At 43.0% G+C, this 21,555-nt stretch overlaps 1 protein-coding gene across 4 annotated transcripts in view; it reads left to right on the plus strand.

The window, feature by feature from the left end:
• Positions 1-17,398: 17,398 nt before the first annotated feature.
• LOC138757034 (receptor expression-enhancing protein 1-like) overlaps positions 17,399-21,555 on the plus strand; it is a 177,861-nt gene continuing 173,704 nt past the window's right edge. For all 4 annotated transcript variants that reach the window (XR_011353285.1, XR_011353286.1, XM_069923659.1 and 1 more), the window contains exon 1: positions 17,399-17,639. Coding sequence is in view for 2 of the 4 variants with exons in the window: in XM_069923659.1 (XP_069779760.1) it covers positions 17,608-17,639 (32 nt within the window). In the remaining 2 variants the exon portion in view is untranslated. The remainder of the gene's footprint in view (positions 17,640-21,555) is intronic.

Genomic DNA, 21,555 nt, shown 5'->3' on the forward strand with positions numbered 1-21,555 from the left:
TCAACAACATTGTATGGTGCATATGTCGTTTGAAGGGGGGGACTTCTGTAAGATTTGCCTGTGTGTACTTGATTAATTGTGTGGTCCGGTGTTATTGGGTCTCGACTTCCTGTATCACCTCAAAAGCATGACCTTGAAGTATTCTAGTCCCCTCCCCCACTGTAATGGTTCAGAACAGAGGGCCCCTAAAATCAGAACCCATGTGCAGCCTCTCCACACTGAATATCAACCCCCTCCTCTCTTCCTGAATCTTTCCTCAGACTGCAAACCATTGCTACCAAGAGTAGGAGGTACAGCACAGCAGACCAAGATTTCATAAATCCTGAGACACAACGTCTGCTTGATGAAGGTATCATTGAACGTGGAGAGCGCAAGAGGAAGTGGTAAAAGGGAAAAACAAGTCCAGGCTAGTAATTGACTATAGCCAAACTATTAATCGGTACACACTCCTGGACGTATACCCCACTCCCTTAAATTTCAGACAAGAAAAATGATATAGCACAGTATTGGCTCTATTCAACCATTGACCTGAAAGCTGCCTATCACCAGCTGTCAATCCATTCCGAGGACCTTCCATATTCGGCATTTGAGGCTAATGGTTGCTTCTATCAGTTCTGGAGGGTCCCCTTTGGTATTACTAATGGGGTTTCTATCTTCCAGAGGCAGATGGACAAGTATGGGTTGAAGGCTACCGTCCCCTACCTCAACAATGTCACCATCTGTGGCCATACCTTGGAAGACCATGACGCCAACCTTCAGAGCTTTCTCCAAGCGGCGAAAGCCCTGAACCTCACTTATAACTCTGACAAGTGTGTGTTCAGGACTAAACGACTGGCTATCCTTGGCTATGTGGTGGAGAATGGCATAATTGGCCATGATCCTGATAGGATGTGCCGCCTGTTAGAGCTCCCCATCCACAGGACCACAAAGGCTTTGAGGAGATGCCTGGGAATTTTCTCAAATTGCACCCAGTAGATCCCTCAATACCCTGATAAGGTTTGCCCTCTCTTAAAACCCACTAATTTCCCCCTTTTGACTGAAGCCCAAATGGCTTTTAACTACCTCTGGAACCACATTATGAAAGACGCCATGCATGCGGTGGACGAGAATGTACCTTTCCAAGTGGAAAGCGACGCTTCGGACATAGCCCTGGCTGCCACCCTCAACCAGGTGGGCAGGCTGTTGGCATTTTTTTCTCGGACATTGCAACGCCACAACCTCTGGAACTCATCTGTAGAATAGGAGGCTCAAACCATTGTAGAAGTCATGAGGCACTGGAGACACTACCTGGATGGGAGGAAATTGAGACTCCTCACTGACCAGCGCTCGGTCGCATTCATGTTTAATAATGTCAAGAGGGTAAAAATCAAAAATGAGAAGATTGCTCGGTGGAGGATTGAACTCTCCATCTACAATTATGACATTGCTTATCAGCCAGTAGCTCTTAATGACCCTCCAGTTGCCTTATCCAGAGAAAGCAGTGCCTCTGCACACACTGGCCAACTGCAGTCTCTGCATAATGAGCTCTGACATCCAGGTATCACCCACATGGCTCATTTTGTCAAGGCGCACAATCTGCCCTACTCCATGGAAGACATCAGGGAAATGACCAGGTCTTGCCAGATCTGCGCAGAGTGTAAGCCATACTTCTACCGCCCCGGGAAGGCGCACCCAATCAAGTCATCCAGGCCCTTCGAATGGCTCAGTGTCAATTTTAAGGGACCTCTCCCCTCCACAAACAGGAACACGTTGTTCCGCTCTCTCATTTTCAAGTACTCCCACTTCCCGTTTACCATTCTACGTCCAGACACGTCCATTTCATCAGTCATAGACTCCATTTTTTCCCTGTTCGGGTATCCCAGCTATATTTATAGTGACCAGGGCTCATTCTTTATGAGTGACGAACTATGTCAGTACCTGCTGGTGAGGGGCATCGATTCCAGCAGGACTACTAGTTACAACCCCTGGGGGAACTGAAAGGTTGAAAAGGAGAAAGCCATGGTCTGGGAGGCTGTAAAACTGGCCCTGAAGCCAAAGTCCTTCCAGACTCACGCTGGCACGAAGTCCTCCCTATGGTGCTCCACTCAAACCAGTCGCTACTATGTACCACGACCAACGCTACTCCTCATGAGTTCCTATTCACTTTTGAAAGAAGGTCGTGGGAACTACACTCCCAATCTGGCTCACCACTCCTGGTGTAGTTCACCACTCCTGGTCTAGGCCTTCTCAGGAATTATGTGAGGAAAAGCAAGACCGACCCCCTGGTGGAAAGGGTGAAACTGCTCCACATCAATCCCGTGTGGAGTACCTGGATGGGAGGGAGGACACCGTCTCCATCAGTGACTTGGCACCTGCTGGAACAGAGGGTCTGTCGCCTCAGGTGCCCTGTGAGCCATGGAGCTCATTCTCGCCACCCCCAGTCAGGGTTCCAGCTTGGAGACAGAGACCCAGCCTGTCTCTCCTTGCTCACAAGGGGACCAGGAAACTCAAGGAGTCCAAAGCCCCTCGGGGCTAATGTGGTCCACCAGGATCTCCAGACCCCTTGACTGCTTAAATCTGTAAATTTGTAAATAACTCTATATTTTTCAACCATCTTTTTTCTGAACCCATGTTCTCTGTCTTCATTCATAGACCCTAAATTCTACAGGAAGGGGTGAATGCAATGAACTGGGATTCACTGGTAGGGTGTTCTGCTGTTCGTGGGCTCCGCCTCCTGGTTCCACCCCCATTTGCTCGTTTATAACCCTGGTTTCCCTCCTAAACCCACAACCCTTCCGAAGACTACTGAGACTCTACCCTTAGTTATAAGCTAATAAAAGTGTTTGTTTTTCCTCCAGTCGTGAGAGCTTTTATTCATGCTACACACCCCAAGGCTGCATGCTTAGTCCCCTACTTAACTCCCTGTAAACTCATGACTATACAGTATAGCCAAGTTCAGCTCCAACATTTAAAAAAAATTATTTAATATTTTCAAATTACATTAAAAAAATCCAATACATTTAAAGTAACTATAACTATATCCCCTCCCCTTATAATATATTAAAAAAACCAAGAATCAAAAGGAAAAAAAGCCTCCCCCAACCCCCCTCCCCCAAAACCTTACAAAAATATATCAAATATTCCCTGATTGAGTGCCAACCTTACCACAATTACTTAATTTCTATATTTCAAATATAAAACCCACATATCAATAAAAAAAGAGTATAATTATTTCTTACATTATGTTAGTTTTTCTAAATATTAACAAGACTGCAGTTCATTATGCCATCTATGCAAACTTAATTCTACATCATTCTTCCATGGAACCGCTATACATTTTCTTGCTACTGCTAACCCTAATCTTAGAAAAGCCAAATATGGTTTAGGCATTTTTGAGTCAACAAATGGAACGCTAACATAACCCAACAAACATAACTTTGGATCCAATCAAAAATCCATTTTAAATAATTCACTATCCTATTAGCCAAATCTTTTGCCACCAGTTTATAGTCAACACTTAATAATGATATAGGTCTATAAGATGATACTTTTAAAGGATCTCTATCTTTTTTTGGTATAACTGTAATCAATGCTCTTGAGAAAGATTCTGGAAATATACCTGTTTCAGTTGCTTGTTTCAAAACCTCTTTATATAACAGAAATAATAAATCATTAAACTCTTTATAAAACTCTACCGTAAATCCATCCTCTCCAGGAGATTTCCCATTAGGCATCGATTGCAAAGCTTCTTTCAATTCTAATTCAGTAAATAAAATATCTAAATTCTTTACTTCAACTTCATTCAAAACTGGCAAATTTAAATTAGATAAAAATAAATCAATTTGATCCATTTCTTGATCACCAAGAAATATAAAAAATTTATATTATAAATTTTCATTTAATTTTTAAAAATCATCATTAATATCTTCTTATTTATAAGTAATGTCTACATTCTTCCTAATAGCATTAATTGTCCTTGATACTTGTTCAGTTTAAGCTGCCATGCCAAAATCTTATGCACTCTTTCTTGTTGCTTAGACCGCAAAATCATTTTCTCATATTTATATGTTTGTAAATTATTATAACGCAATTTCAATTTAAATAATTGTCTTATCATCCTCTGTACATTTTTTTTGTAATTTTTTTCTCCAAACTTTCAATTTATTTTTCCAAATTTGAACTTTCTAATAAATACTGGTTTTTTAAATCTTTGTTGTATAGCTAATAATTTGTCCCCTCAAATATGCTTTTAAAGCATCCCACAAAATAAACTTACTTTGAACTGAATTTTCATTTGTTTGTAAATAAAAAATAATTAGATCTCTCATATACTTAATAAAGTCCGGTCTCTTCAATAACATTTCATTATAGCAGGGCCATCTCGTGCCTCTTGACTGAATATCATCCAGTTCTTACTGCAAGGATCAAAGTTCCCTGAAAGTGGCAATTCATGCCTACATCCTATTTTGAATAGGATCTTCCAATCTATTGGGACCTGTCCAGAGAATTTTGGCAAATTGTCACTAAACTGATTCCATCTGCATTAAATTAGTTCATCGTTATTGAATAAAGATCTACCGGGACCAATGCCTGAAGAGGGCACACAAAATCAGGGAACCGGTGCGGACTCGAAAGGCCAACATGGCCTGTTTCCGCTCTGTAAATGGTTATATGGTTAAACCTCCATCGATAAGCTGTCTCAGTTAATTCAGTACCCAAACGTCAAATTAATAGTAACAAAATATCTGACAATAATCTACTTTTATATTCTGTGAAATTAAATCTACCTTGTAAATGCGCAGAAATCAAAAATAAGTCTATTCTAGAAAACGAATTATGTCGAGCTGAATAAAATGAATAATCTTTATCAGTTGGATTTAATTTCCTCCAAATTTCCACTAAATTTAAGTCCTTTATCATCTCAATTAGTCTTTTTGCCTTCTTAGTTCTTTTAATAATTTTTGGAGATTTGTCTAACAAAGGATCCAAGCAACAATTAAAGTCTCCTCCTACATTCCCATTTGACTGATTCAAATTTAAAAAGGCCTCTGAAATAAATGTCTCATCATCTTCATTTGGTGCATAAATATTCAAATATTAAAGTCCTACTTTCAGAAAAAATCTTACAATTAACAATTAACACTCTTCCCGCATTAGCAAAAAAAGAGTCTACAGCAAAAGATATTTTTTATTAACTAAAATCGCCACCCCTCTAGCTTTAGAATTAAATGAAGATGAAATTACATGTGCTACCCAATCTCTTTTCAACTTCAGATGTTCTTTTTCTGTTAAATGAGTTTCTTGCAAAAATGCAATATCTACTTTTAACTTCTTAATATAATATAAAACACGTTTCCTCTTTATTGGATGATTTAAACCCTTAACATTAAAAGTTGCAAAACTTAAACTTCTCATTACAACTTATATAATGGCACCCAATCTTCCACAATTAACTTGAAAAAAAAACCCTTAACAAACAATAAAAAACAAACCCCCCCAAAAAAAACCTTAAACCCTCCCCCCCAAAAAAAACTGCAAACTCATATCTTTATTAACTGGGTGCAGTTAACACCAACATAGCAACATAGGAAGTAGGAACAGGAGTAGGCCAAAAATGGCCCATTGAGTCTGCTCCGCCATTCAATACGATCATGGCTGATCTAATCCATGACCTAACTCCACCTACCTGCCTTCTCCCCATATCCCCCAATTCCTCCATCATGTAAAAATTTATCTAACCAAATTTTAAATATGTTTAATGAAGCAGCCTTGGTTAGAGAATTCCAAACATTCACTACTCTCTGGGAAAAACTATTTTTTCTCATTTCTGTCCTAAATCTACTCCCCCGAATCTTGAGACTGTGTCCTCTCGTTTTAGTTTCCCTAGCCAGCTCAAAAAACCTTCCTACATCTATCCTATCCATACACTTCATAATCCTATATGTTTCTATAAGATCTCCTCTCATTCTTCTGAACTCGAGTGAACACAATCCTAGAGGATTTAATCTTTCATCATAAGTCAACCCCTTCATCCCAGGGATCAACCTAGTAAACCTCTTCTGAACCGTCTCCAAAGCCAGTATACCTTTCTCAAATATGGAGACCAGAACTGGACACAGTACTCCAGGTGCGGTCTCACCAGTACCTTATACACTTGCAACGTTACCTCCCTACTCCTGAATTCAATTCCTCTAGCGATGAAGGCCAACATTCCATTTGCCTTCTTAATAACCTGCTGCACCTGCAACCTAACTTTTTGCGATTCATGCACAAACACTCCCAAGTCCCTCTGCACAACAGCATGCTGTAGTTTTTCACCCTTTAAATAATATTCAGCTCTTTTATTTTTCTTGCCAAAGTGGATAACCTCACACTTACTAACATTGTACTCCATCTGCCAGACCTTTGCCCACTCATCCAGCTTAACTATTTCCCTCTGCAGACTCTCCACATCCTCATTACAATTTGCTCTTCCACTCAATTTGGTGTCATCCGCAAACTTTGCTACACCACATTTTGTCCCCTCCTCCAAGTCATCAATGTAAATGATGAACACTTGTGGGCCTAACACTGACCCCTACGGCACCCCACTTACCACTCTCTGCCAACCTGAAAAACTCCCATTTATCCCAACTCTCTGCCTCCTGTCAGACAACCAATTTTCAATCCAGGCCAATATACTTCCCCGGACTCCACTTTCCTGTAACTTACTGAGAAGTCTCTTGTGTGGCACCTTATCAAGCGCTTTCTGGAAATCCAAATATATGACATCAACCTGTTCCCCTCTATCCACCGCACCCATTATATCCTCAAAGAATTCTAACAAATTTGTCAAACAAGATCTTCCCTTTCTAAAACCATGCTGCGTCTGCCTGATTGAACAGTGGCTGATGACTTCAGATTCAGCTGGGATGATATCTTCTCCCCAGCCGGAGAGCAACGGAACCCCTCAGGTACTAGATGCTTCCGCAATTTCTTCTTGTAGATCCATCAATTGTTCAACTTCCAGTTGCTTTTCAACTTTCCCATTTCCAGCTTTGCTCAACACCACCAACGGTTTCGGAGAAAAATCCTGTATCAACTTAGAATCTGGTAAAGAGTTAGCAAATGTCAAAGCTACCTGTGGATTTTCAATCAATTGAAATTGATACTGCCCAAAGAAAATTTTTTAAATTGCTGGATATCTAAAAGTAGATTTATACTCTTTTTTCCATAAAACTGCTTTAGCAGGTGTTGAACTCCTTCTGTCTCATAACAACCGTCTCACTCAAATCTGCAGAAAAAAAACTTTACTATTCTGAATTACAATTGGGCCATTCAAACGAGCCTGTAAAGCCACAGCACATAAAATCATCTCACGGTCTTGATACCTCAAACATCTCACCGAGACAGCTCGAGGTGGTTGCCCTGGCAATGGCTTTTTTCTTAATGCACGGTGTTAGGTCTGCTTTGTTCATGAATGAGTGAGACAAACACCAGACTGAGTCGAAATCAGGGTTCTTTGTTCTTTATTACCGGACTAACCATGTTAGTCGGAGAATGCATTCTGCCGTTATCAGCAAAATGGTGATTTTTTATACCCTTGGATACATGCTTAGAACATCATCATATCATTACTTGTCCAATGACTAAAACTGTTGCTATCCTTTCCCTGCTAGCTTCCTGCCTCTCAATCCATCAATGTCTCTCTTATCTTGTAAGTACAAGGATGCATTCACATCTTGTTACAGCCCTGTACAGGGTAACTCCTTACACATTCCCATCTCATGATGTTTTACCTTACAACGGTGAGCCTTCTCTATCTCCAAACCCTTTGGAAAATATTCTGAACCAAATATTTCAACAATTCATTCTTCAAAAAACTTTGTAGTATTTACTCCTTCTGGCAACCCCACTATTTTTATATTATTTCGCCGACTTTGATTTTCTAATGAATCCATTTTCTGTAAAAGATTCTTCTTCTCAATCTGCCATCCAGCCACCGCTCCTTCAACTTGGTCCGCTCTTATCTTCTACATTTTTTATTTTATTTTCAACGTTATCCACTGCTGTCAAGCATTTATTAACATTCACCTTCATTGAAGCAATCTCACCAGAAATGTCAGTGATTTTAAGTCTAATGTCAGAAAGCTGTTGGTCAACATTTTGTAAATTGGTGGAAACATAATCCATCAAACTTACATTCTGCTTTGTTATTGTTTTTAAAATTACCATCACATAGAAGGGGGCATAGGACTCATAGTACTGGGAGATTTATAAGGTGAAGGTAACTTTAAAGATGTAGGAGTACCTTCTGCTTTGGCTGCAGCTCATAAAAGTTGATTATCTTCTTCCTCCAGATAATGGTCAAGCTCCTCATCCACTTCTTCCTGTAGTTCAGCCTGCTGCACCTCTCTTGGTTGGCTACAGGTCTGCTTCTCACCCAGCATCAAGCTGAATTCCTCAGCCCCACGCTGAGCAGCAGCCCCCGCAGCCCTCACTCTCTCAAGGGTTTCACGCACGCGCACCGCTGTGCGCATCCCGGCAGCGACCGCTTAGCGCTGGTAGGTCGTCCCCGGAATGTCCCTCGCAAACTGTGTTAAAGACGCAGTTGAAAACTACACGTCATGCCCCCCAACCGCTCCATGTTCAGCCGTGCTACTCGACATGCTCAACACGGCAGACCCACGCACATCGCGCACCTCCCGTAGCGACATTAAAGATGCCACGGCGGCGCCATCTTGCGTTGCTCTACGCATAGAGGATGCCGTCACTGCAGCCAACCTTGCTGAAATAGATTGCTGAGTCTTTGGCTCCATCTCCAACTGACTTCGAGGCTCCAAATCTTCGGTAAGGCCAGATTTTTCAGATTCTTCCAACGTATTGAAATGCAGTTTTTTTGACTGTTGAATTTTAGTTCTTTTAACCAGTTTCCTTCTCATATCATATACAGTCTTTTCATAAAACTCTCAAACATATATTAAGTCTTTAAATTCGGGTTCTGAACTTTCCAGCTGAGGAGAGATAGACTCCCACGTTCTCCCCTAAGCCATCTTGCCTCACCTCCCCAAGTTCAGCTCCAACTTGATCGACAAATTTGTTGACGTCGCCACCATTGTTGGCCGAATAACAGAATTCTGAGTCAAAATACAGGATGGAAATCGAGAACCTGATTGGGTGGGGCAAGAACATTAATCTTGCTCTCAACATCACCAAGAGCAAGGAGCTTAATGTTGATTTTAGGAAGGATAAGGCTGAGGGACCACACATCTGTCCACAGTGATAGGATGGAGTTGGAGAAGGTTAGAACCTTCAAGTTCCTGGGAGCCCATATTTCAGAAGATCTCTCCTAGAGGCAGCACAATGGAGCAACTGTGAAGGCACATCAATGCCTCTTATTTTCTTAAAGAGTCTGAGGAGATTTGACACGTTGATAAACATCTACAGGTGCACTGTGGAAAGTACACCGACAGGTTACATCGTAGCCTGGTTTGGGAATCAGACTGCCTGGGAACGCTGTGGTCTCCAGAAGGTCAGGTCAATCACAAGCTCTGAACTCCCATCCATTAAATGCATCTATGTGAGGCACTGCCAACATCATAAAGGACCCCCATCAGCCTAGTCACAAACTCTTCTCACTGCTATCTTCAGGCAGAAGGTACAGAAGTCTGAAGACTGGCATCTCTAGGTTCAAGGACATTTCCTTTCCAACAGCTATCAGGCTCTTGAACCTCCCTTTGTTACACTAATCAGGGACTGATTAGACACCACAAAAGGACTGTCTGCATAATTGCTGTCACTTTATATGCACAAAGATTTTTGCATTTATTTTGCTTCTTTTTAATTCAATTAAGTATATGTTTTTCATTATTTTAACACAATACCTGTTCAGTTGCAGCAAGTGAGAATTTCAGTTTATATGTACCACATATTTCGGCATTTGAGACGACCATCTAAGACAGGTCCTCAATTTCAGCCTGAATTTCATGGTTTTATCATATATTTAGTGTATAAGACAACCCCACCCCCCCCCAAAAAAATACGTGTGTTGACTGAGCTGGTGTCATGTTGACTGAGCTGTTGGGCGTGGCCAGAAGGTGGGTGTTATCATGGAACCTCCAACAAAGTGAAGAGACTATAAAGCAAGTTTTAAGTTAAAGGTCATTGAATTGGCCAAGGAATCGACCAACTGTGCTACTGCAAGGACATTGGACATAACTGAGATGATAAGAGAATGGAGAAAGAATGAAAAATACCAAAGAATGTGTTTCGAGAATAGGAATCATTTGTTGGCCAGAGTTGAAAAATGGTTATTCGAACAAAGGCAACCATTGTCAAATATTGGAAACATGAACAAAACCCCCATGAATTTTGACATGATAGGCAATGAAATGGTGGAACATTAAGGTGTTAAAATTGTTCAAGCCAGAAGTACAGGCCATGAAAGGACTAGGTTTACGGTGGTGTTATCGTGCATGGCTAATGATACGAAGTTGAAACGCATGGCCATCTTCAAGCAAAAAATTAAACCTAAACTAAAATTCCCACGAGGTGCTTTTGTACATTTGCCTGAAAAAGGATGGAAGGATGAAAGTGGCGTAAAACTATGAATAGACAATGTGTGGAACAGATGGCTGGGGGTTTACACAAAGAATGGAGTTTGTTGGTCTGGGATATGCTTCACATTTAACTGATAATTCTAAAAACAGATTAGCACAAAATAATACTGTGATTGCTGTTAGACCAGGTGGTTTGACTTCTCTATTGCAATCACTAGATGTCTGCTTGTACAGCCATTTAAAGATCATGTGTGTGAAGAATGGAATAATTGGTTGACAGGTGCTGAAAAATCCTTTACAAAAGGCGGGGAAATGTGTGGTATTTCACTTGATTTTGTGCTCAAAGCATGGGATAAAGTAAGAGTAGAGACTGTAATAAAATCTTTCAAAAAGTGCGGTATCTCTAGTACAATGGTTGGTACCGAGGATGACTTATTGTGGGACACTGACGACGAAGTGGAAGCCGACTCATCAGACTCAGACTGGGACCCAAATGTAAACAGTGAGACTCCGGATGTGCTCGTCAAATTCTTCACCTCAGACGATGATGGGTGATGGTGATTTTGAAGGATTTTAGATGCGTTCTTTTACAATAAAAAATTCTAATACACCGGTAGCTTAAAAATTCGTTTTCGGGTGGGGTCTGAGTGGATCATGGAACCGATCAAGTGATATTTTGAGTAGAATTTTAAGGTCACATTTTTGTATCTGATCTATAAGACGAGCCTTGATTTTGGCATATTCTTTGGGTGCTTCAAGGGTTGTCTTTTATGCCGAAATATGCGGTATATTGTAAAATGTATATGACAATAAACTCACTATCATCGTGAAGAAGATAATGCTCTCTATCAACATGTGATTTAAAAGTATCAGTAGGCCATCAACCCTTCAAGCCAGCATCACCATTTAATAGGATGAGGGTGACTGATCTCAGTTCTGCATTCCTGGCCACCTGCTGAAATCTAGTTTGCCCCAACAAAGTAGTTTAACCTTACCTTGATTCTGTCTTTTCTTCCCTGGTCCAATCCCTCCCCACCTACATCTGTGACACCTCACATGCCCTCCATCTCCTCAAAGACTTCATTTTCCCGAACTGAACCACCTCATCCTCACGATGGATATCCAATCCCTTTACACCTTAATTCCCCACGTAGAAAAGTTTGAAACCACTTTGCTTCTTCCTGGACCAAAAACCCAACCAGTCACCCTCTACCCCCGCCTGCTAGAACTTATCCTCACTCTAAATAACTTCTTCAACTCATCCCTCTTCCTCCAAATTAAAGGAGTAGCCATGGGTACCCGCATGGGTCCCAGCTACACCTGCCTGTTTTGTGCGTTTTGTGCTTTGTGGAACAATTCATGCTGCAAGCCTGCACAAGCAAGACCCTTCATCTCTTCCACTGATATATCAATGACTACATTGGAGCTGCCTCATGCACCTGCAATGTGCTTGTCAACTTCATTCACTTCGCAGCCAACTTCTACCCTGATCTCAGACTCACCTGGTCCATCTCTGATATCACTCTTCCCTTTCTGGATCTCTCTGTCTCCATCTCCATCTCCGGAGACAAGCTTTCTACAAATCCTCCAACTCCCACAACTACCTGGACTACACTTCCTCACATCTTGTTTCCTGCAAGGATTCCATCCCTTTCTCTCAATTTTGCATCGGTTCCCAAGATGAGGTCTTCCAGTACAGATCTTCTGAAATGTCTACCTACTTCCACAAATATGGCTTCCCCTCCACCACTATCAACTCAGCCCTCATCCGCATCTCCTCCATTTCCTGCTTCTCTGCTCTGCCTCCCTTTTCCCTCCCAGATGCAACAAACATAGAATTCCTCTCATCCTCCTCTACCACCCTACCAGCCTCTGCATCCAACAAAATTATCTGCCGGAATTTCCAGCACTTAATACAGGATCCCACTACTAGATACATTTTTCCTTCTCCTCCCCTCTTGGCCTTCCGCAGGGACTGCTCCCTCCACGATTCCCTTGTGCACTCATTCCTCACCACCCATTGTACCCCTGGTACTTTCCCCTGTGCCCATAGGAGGTGCAACACTTGCGCCCACACCTCCTCCCTCATCATGGTCCAGGACCCCAAACAGGCCTTTCAAGTGAAGCAACACTTCACTTGAATATCCTCAGGACTGATTTACTGCACCTGGTGCTCCCTTTGTCGCTTTCTCTGCATCAGAGAGACTGGTTGCAGACTGGGAAATCGCTTCGCTCAGCACCTCCTCTCCATTTGCAACAACAGCGACCTCCCAGTGGCCAACCACTTCAATTGCGAGTCACACTCACACACTCGTATGTCTGTCCATGACCTTGTATACCATCCCACCCTGACCACATGCAGATTGGAGGAACAACACCTTATTTTCCGTCTGAGCACTATCCAGTTAGATGGCAATAACATTGCCTTTACTGCTTTCCATTAAATCTGCTCACCTTTTCCTTCCCCTTCCCCCTTTTTCCTGTCTTTCCAGTTCTCCCACCCACCCAGCCATCCCTCCCCCTTCATTGCTGGTCCCCTCCCATTTTTCTCCTGCCTTTGCCACCCCCCCCTCCCCCTCCCCCCACTCTTTTGTTTGGACACCTGCCGGCATTTTCTCATACTCTGATGAAGGGCTCAAGCCCGAAACGTCGGTTCTGTATCTTTACCTTTGCTACATAGTGGACACTGTTTAACCTGCTGAGTTTCTCCAGCGTTTTGTGCTTTTTACTTCATCCACGGGGTCTACAGTTTTTTGTGATTTACTGCTGTAATCTTTCACCTCCTTGCACATCAAATATTTATGTAACTTTGTGTTAAAAATACTCAAAGGCTTTGCTTACATCTCTCTACAAGGAAGAGCATACCAAAGGCTCACAACTTTCTGAAAGATAACATTCTGCTCAACTCTATTTTTATTTTTAAGGAAGTGACTGTTCTAGATTCCTGTGCAAGAGGAAAGACCTTTCCAGCATCTACCCTGTCCAGACACCTTAGGATCCGATATGGTTCAATTGGGTCACCTTTCACTCTTTTAAACTCCAGCAGATGTCAATTGAAAGCTGCAAAGTGCATTCCCGATGTGCAAGAACCATGAAACTCTACTTCGGTGCCTGGGAGAAGAAGATAAACACTGCTTTGCACCTGTCTTGCTGCTCTACAGGTGTTAATTAACTCTCCGTGCGGTGGGAGCACTTCTATTTTCGAAAAGATATCAGCTGCTGTGACATCATGAGATTCCATTTGTGGGCACAGCTGGCAGAGTGGACATAGGGTTGTCAGGGCATCTACACCAGGGACTAAGATGAAGTGAGTTTACTACGATATGACGGAGAAGGTTTGATTACAGCCTCTGGGAGTGTAGATGAAATGAGCGCGATGACTCCAGCCAGAAAGTGGCAATTTAATGAAGAAGCAAAGGAAAGAAAGAAGCAGCGGGGCTGTGATTGGAAAGTTAGCTGATGAATCATCTTATTTATTGATATGGATTTAAATGTAATTTGGTGAATCAACCATGATTATGGCACAATTATATTTAATCAGATAGCCTTTTCTAATAGTGTCAGTATAATAATTAACCCTTCCTTATGTTTTTAGAATATCTGAGTGCTGATGTTTGGAAATAGCCCACAGTGCCCAAACAAGGCCTGAGTAAGGAGACCCAATCCTTCTCTCTCTCTCTCTCTGATATGGTCATTTAATTTCTATAGTGAAGGTGCATTTTGTCGAACTGCAGCAAACAAGATTTCAGTGCATTTGTACATTGTATTTATATGAATTTTTATGATCTCTGATAATTTTCATCACTGTTTCTAGAGTACAGAAGAAAGATGGAGGGACGAGGTTTGGTGCTGGGAAAACAACCCCTCCCTCAGTGTCAGCAAGAACCAAGCGGTGGTTATAGTTAAAAATACACAATGCTGTGGAAACGTAGCAGGTCAAACAGTGTCCTTTATATAGCAACAGTAAAAGTACATAACTGACGTTTCGGGCTTGAGCTCACTCCTGTCCACATCAACATTGCTGAGGTGCAGATAGTAGAACAGCTTTAAGTTCCTTGGGGCAAACATCTCCAGTGACTTGTCCTGGTTCATCCACATCAATGCAATGATTAATAAACTGCACCAGCACCTCTGCTTCCTCAAAAGCCTGAGGAAATTCAGCATGTCACCAGCATCCCTTAACAACTTCAGGGTGCATCACTATGTGAACATAGGAACATAGGAAGTAGGAACAGGAGTAGGCCACAAATGGCCCATCGAGCCTGCTCCGCCATTCAATACGATCATGGCTGATCTAATTTATGACCTAACTCCACCTACCTGCCTTCTCCCCATATCCCCTAATTCCTCTATCATGTAAAGATTTATCTAACTGAATTTTAAATATGTTTAATGAAGCAGCCTCAACCACTTCTCTGGATAGAGAATTCTAAACATTCACTACTCTCTGGGAAAAAATATTTTACCTCATTTCGGTCCTAAATCTACTCCCCTGAATCTTGAGACTGTGTCCTCTCGTTTTAGTTTCCCCGGCCAGCTCAAAAAACCTTCCTACATCTATCCTATCCATACACTTCATAATCCTATATGTTTCTATAAGATCTCCTCTCATTCTTCTGAACTCGAGCGAATACAATCCTAGATGATTTAATCTTTCATCACGTCAACCCCTTCATCCCAGGGATCAACCTAGTAAACCTCCTCTGGACCATCTCCAAAGCCAGTATATCCTTCCTCAAATATGGAGACCAGAACTGGACACAGTACTCCAGGTGCGGTCTCATCAGTACCTTATACAGTTGCAACGTTACCTCCCTACTCCTGAATTCAATTCCTCTAGCGATGAAGGCCAACATTCCATTTGCCTTCTTAATAACCTGCTGCACCTGCAACCTAACTTTTTGCGATTCATGCACAAGCACTCCCAATTCCCTGGGCACAACAGCATGCTGTAGTTTTTCACCCTTTAAATAATATTCAGCTCTTTATTTTTCTTGCCAAAGGAATTGAATTCCTTGTACTCCATTGTAACTCCATTGTTACAATGTACTCCATCTGCCAGACCTTTGCCCACTCATCCAGCTTAACTATATCCCTCTGCAGACTCTCCACATCCTCATTACAATTTGCTCTTCCACTCAATTTGGTGTCATCCGCAAACTTGGCTACACCACCTTTTGTCCCCTCCTCCAAGTCATCAATGTAAATGATGAACACTTGTGGGCCTAACACTGACCCCTGCGGCACCCCACTTACCACTCTCTACCAACCTGAAAAACTCCCATTTATTCCGACTCTCTGCCTCCTGTCAGACAACCAATTTTCAATCCAGGCCAATATACTTCCCCGGACTCCACTTTCCTGTAACTTACTGAGAAGTCTCTTGTGTGGCACCTTATCAAGCGCTTTCTGGAAATCCAAATATACATCATCAACCTGTTCCCCTCCATCCACCGCACCCATTATATCCTCAAAGAATCCTAACAAGTTTTTCCAACAAGATCTCCCCTTTCTAAAACCATCCTGCGTCTGGATGATTGAACCCTTACGTTCCAAACGTTTCACTATTTCATCTTTAATGACGGCTTCAAGCATTTTTCCAACTACAGACATCAAGCTAATTGGCCGATAATTTCCAGTCTTCTGCCTACATCCCTTCTTAAAAAGTGACGTGACATTTGCTGTCTTCCAGTCTGCCGGGACCTGCCCAGAATCCAAGGAATTTTGGTATATGACCACCAAAGCATCAACTATAACTTCTGCCATTTCCTTCAGAACCTTTGGATGCATATCATCAGGACCAGATGATTTGTCTGGCTTTAGTCCCATTAGTTTCTCCATCACTACTTCCTTTGTAACAACTATTTTATCAAGGCCCTCCCCAACATTGGCATCCTTAACTCCGCACTTGGGCATGCTGGACATGTCTTCCACCACGAAGACTGACACAAAATATTTGTTCAATGCCTCGGCCATTTCCTCATTTTTTGCTACCAGTTTTCCTTTCTCATCCTCCAAGGGTCCTATGTTAACTCTGGCCAGCCTCTTCCATTTTATCGATTTATAAAATTTTTTGCTTTCTGTTTTTATATTTTGTGCAGGAACGGCTTTGCCTAAGACCACAAGAAACATGCAGAGGGTTGTAAATGTGGCTCAGACCACCATCGACCCCATCCCCTCCATCTATCGCCCCCACTGCCTTGGAAAAGCAGCTAAAAGACACATCCCACCCTAGCCACACTTTCTTGACCATCAGGAAGTTGGTTCACAAGTATGAGATCACACTCCAGCAGGTTCAACACCAAATTCAACAAGAGTTTCTTTCCTTCCTCTGCCAGTCCCCTGAATGAACTACCAAATAGTCAAATTAGGTAGCTTTTCCTCCATACCAACTGAGATCTCTCTGTAACTCTACACTTTTATACAGCCTTGCTTGTACAAGGGAGAAGATGACTACTGATCTGCTCGTAAAACAACATCTGCCATTGCATCTTGATACAGGTGACGATAAACTTGAACTTAAAGTTTAGCTTTCAAATAACACTGCTCCTTGCCTTGTGTCTCCAAAACATTCCCTATAGATGAATGTGCGTCAATAATGCTGTTTTAGTTTTAACTGAGACGTTCAAAACAACTTGCACCCTAGAATGATCTAGTCCATTTGGCCCATCGTACTGAGGCTGGCGTCAGAGTTGTCGGGCAGCATCTAGGAGTTACCATCCCCAGAGGGTCTATTTGGCCCATCGTATTTATGCTGGTATCAGAGTTGCTCTGGATCACCCAGAAGGAGCCAGGACAAAGCCCAAAATTGAACCCCGGGTACTCGTGGATTCAGTCGTGACAGTTCGCCTTATAAGGGCTGTCCTTCGGGGCAAGAGGAGGCCGGTGGCGAGGGAGGTTGTGCTGGAGGGGAGAGCTCTCACGCACTCCCCGCTGCCGTGCGTGGGAAGACGTCGTGAAAGAATAGCCGTGGCCTCGCTCTTGTCCCCTTGTCGGCTGCGGTGACGAAGCAGTGCGATGGTCGAGCCCTTGAACCATTAGAGAGGAAACTCCTCCCTGGGTTGCAGACAAACAAGCCCTTGCAAGCGCCATGGTCTCATGGATCATCTCTAGATTAGTCGTGTGAGTATTGCAGGCTTTCCGCTGTTTTATTGTCTGGCCAATACTGGCGTTTATTTCGCTCCCCTCTCTCGAGTCTGAAGCTAGAAAGGATTGCAGCCGGATTGCATTGGGCCACACACAGTCTGTCTCGAAGTACCAATTCTCACCGAAAAGCAACCCCTCGCAATGGAAGGTGTCGTGTCGCCCTTTGTGTGTCCAAGGAGGATCCGGGTGCGCCAGGTTGTCACCGAGCGAGCAGGTGACCAGGTGCAAGAAAGAAACAGGAGCCGGGGAGAAGGGAGGGAATGTTGCAACTTGCCAGGTCGATTCCCCCCAGTCGGGGAAGCCTGGCTGCTTTCAGGTGTTGATGTGTTCAGGCTCGGGCTCTGGGGGGGGGGGGGGGTCCCGGGGCGCAGCCGGCTTCCCACCCCCACTTGAGGGGGCCGATCGTGTCTCTCCCAGGCTCGGCGATCCTGGCTCACCACGGCAAGCTGTTGTGACTGAGGTTGGGAAGGGACGTTCATCGGGTGAAAGCACAGAACATCGGACCCTATTTTAACCTCCTGTAGGTTCCCTCCTATTCCCCAAGGCTCCGGGCGTTCTTCCTGACCGCAGCTTTTCTCTTTGTCTTTAAAGAGACGCCCCCTCCCCACCCACCAAACTCCAGCACGTTTTTAATGATTGCAAACATTGGGAAGGAGAATCTGCGCATTTAATCAGGTTGGACACCAACACGGATTTATTGTTGAGTGGAAGCTTGGGTGGATGCGAACCCTGAATGTTTCCAGCGGTGGTGGTGGGGGGTATTCTTCCGAGTGACAGGAGCAAATTGTCAATCTGCAGTGGGAGCTATGAGATGCGGGCTGCCGATCCCCGGCACTCGCTGAGCGTCCAGAACATTGGGATGAAAGGCTGGCACTTAAAATCCAACCCTCCCTCTCTCTACGGATGATGTCAGAACTGCTGAGTGTGAAATATTAAGGCTCCACGTGAGATGTTTAGTCATGACCATTAACTGCCACTCAAGATTGCAGTACATCAGGGCTAAAATAAATCCCAGCACAGCCAACCCCATCTCTGTGGTCCTTCTGGCAAAAATGCTCCCAGAGTGTTCCTAAAGAGGGAGTTCCAGGATTAGATTATTTCAGATTCATTGACAAGACATCAAATCCAACCCTGAGATTCTTTTTTCTCTGCTGAGGCAGAATGATCACTTATTGAAAAAAAACTGTACTCAATGTACACATGTCAACAAATAAAGACATTTAAACAAACTGCAATACAGAGAGAAAAAAAATCAATAAAGTGCAAAAGTAAAAGTCCTTAAATGAATCTTTGAGCTTGTTGATGAGGATTCTGATGGTGGAGGGGTAGCAGCTGTTCCTGAACCTGGTGGTCAAGCCTTACCAACAAATGAAAAGAGCATGGAATAAAATTGATTCAGGCTTTACACTTTGTCTATTGGGTGCACCCAGCAGTAAGCCTGGTGAGTACAAAGTAAAGATGTACGGGGTTAGAAGGTTAATTGGTCACATGCATGTATTGTGCAGGGCAGGCTCATGGGCCGGAAGGGCCTGTTACCTTGCTGTATCACGACATCAAATGAAAGAATGTTCATCCACGGACACTTTTTTTTAAAAGAAAGAAGTACCAATGAAAGACAGCAAATGGAACACTTGCACAAAGTTGCAACAACTTTCCTCAATAAAGGCAGGGTGCTTTCCCAGTTAGCTGCCAGAGGTGGACAAGAGTGTGTGCACAGCATTTGCACACATTTTGAGTTAAAATCACCAGCCATCTCTTTTAGCTAAAATCATGTCAGGAAACCGTTGCAGGCAATTCTCTGTAACTCATCCTAGCACTGCCAATGTCTTAAACTGACATTTATTATGCACCTAATAACCACATTAGTTACTTTGTACGTATTTCTTCCCCTGTTGGCAGAAATGGGAGTTTTTGGAGGCATGCTGCGACCTTGACTAGTCATTCACATAATAATTAGGAGCGCAACGGAGAGGGTTGGGACTAAAATGCCAGTGCTATAGACCTAGGCCTGTCTGCTCATCTCCGCACCCTTTGAAAAATTAATCAGTGGCGCTCCCTTCACTTATCATGAGTTATATGTTGTGATCAGTCTGTATCTTGCCCTCCTTAGGGGTCACGCAGCAATGAGATCAGAGGATCACATGGGATCAGGGAGATGAATGTGCCAGATGGACTGGAGGATGCCTCTTCTTCTCTCCCCCCAGCATTTTCCCTCACCCTTATGTGCTGTCCCTGAGCTCTTTAAGTGCACATCAACCCTCAATGGGCAATGCAGTAATGCAGATAATTCTGATCTCTTTGATGGAAACCACATGGGTTTTGTTTTAGCATGTTTTTGGATGTAAAAACAACAGTAATGCTTTGAACTGGTTTTTGCCAATATGAATTTTTGAGGGGAGTACATCCAAGTGGGCATTAAAGTTACTTGTAGTACATGAGAAACATTTTTTACAAACACCAGAAATCTTGAGAGAACAAAGAGAAGCTGGATATACTTAATGTGTCAGACAGCCCTATGGAGAGAAATGGTAAGTCAACGTTTTGCATCAGGTTCCTTATTCAGATATGAAATGTTGACTGACCATTTCTTTTCCTGGATGCTCCATGACCTACTGAGACTGTCCAGCATCTCTTTGTTCAATGTACAGTATGTGGCACATGTTTTGCATATCAAGAGGAAAAGGGTTAAATGTAGTTTCAGAGCATATATGCGCCAGATAAATCCCATGCTATGGGAATTCTGCCTTGGAATTTTCCAAAGATTGCTACACCAGCTGGAAATGGTATTGCCATTATCTACAAAAGAAACAGGAGGGGCAGGCCATTCAGCCTCTTCAGACTACTCCACCATTCAGCAAAGTCAGGGCTGATCTAATTCTACTGTGTGTCCGTGGCTGATCATACCCATATCCAGAAACCCAGTTATCTTGGCTCAGAATACACACACTGATAGAGGCACCCTTGGGCAAAAAAATCTCGACACCACCATCTGCCTGAAGAAATTTCTCCTCATCTCAGTCCTCAACACAACTCTGTGGAGCCTTCGTTATCTTTCCATTTTAAACTAGAGAATACAGGCTCAGTGTATTCAAACTCTGCTCATATGATATAGACCATCTGAGAAAATTAATTTGAAACTATGAAGAAGGCTGAGGAGATTTGGCATGTGGCCGATCACTCTATCAATCTTCTGCAGCTGAACTGCGGGAAGTATACTGACTGGTTGCATCACAGCCTGGTTTGGTACTTCAAGTGGCCAGTAATGCAGAAGCTGCAAAAGGTTGCAAACATAGCCAGATCCATCTCAGGTTCTGACCTCCGATCTGTTGAAGGTCTTGCCTCAAGAACATAACATAACATAACAATTACAGCACGGAAACAGGCCATTAGGCCCTTCTAGTCTGCACCGAACCAAACACCCCTTTCTAGTCCCACCTCCCTGCACAATGCCCATAACCCTCCATCTTCTTCTCATCCATATACCTGTCCAACCTTTTCTTAAATAATACAATTGACTCCGCCGCCACTATTTCTCCCGGAAGATCATTCCACACGGCTACCACTCTCTGAGTAAAGAAGTTCCCCCTCATGTTACCTCTAAACCTCTGCCCCTTAATTCTTAACTCATGTCCTCTTGTTTTAATCTTTCCCCCTCTTAACGGAAATAGTCTATCCACATCCACTCTGTCTATCGCTTTCATAATCTTAAATACTTCTATCAAATCCCCTCTCAACCTTCTACGCTCCAAAGAATAAAGACCTAATCTGTCCAATCTCTCCCTATACTCTAGATGCTTAAACCCAGGTAACATTCTGGTAAACCTTCTCTGCACTCTCTCCACTCTGTTTATATCCTTCCTATAATTAGGCGACCAGAACTGCACACAGAACT

Source organism: Narcine bancroftii, chromosome 3 (assembly GCF_036971445.1).
Source record: "Narcine bancroftii isolate sNarBan1 chromosome 3, sNarBan1.hap1, whole genome shotgun sequence".
Lineage (NCBI taxonomy): Eukaryota > Metazoa > Chordata > Chondrichthyes > Torpediniformes > Narcinidae > Narcine > Narcine bancroftii.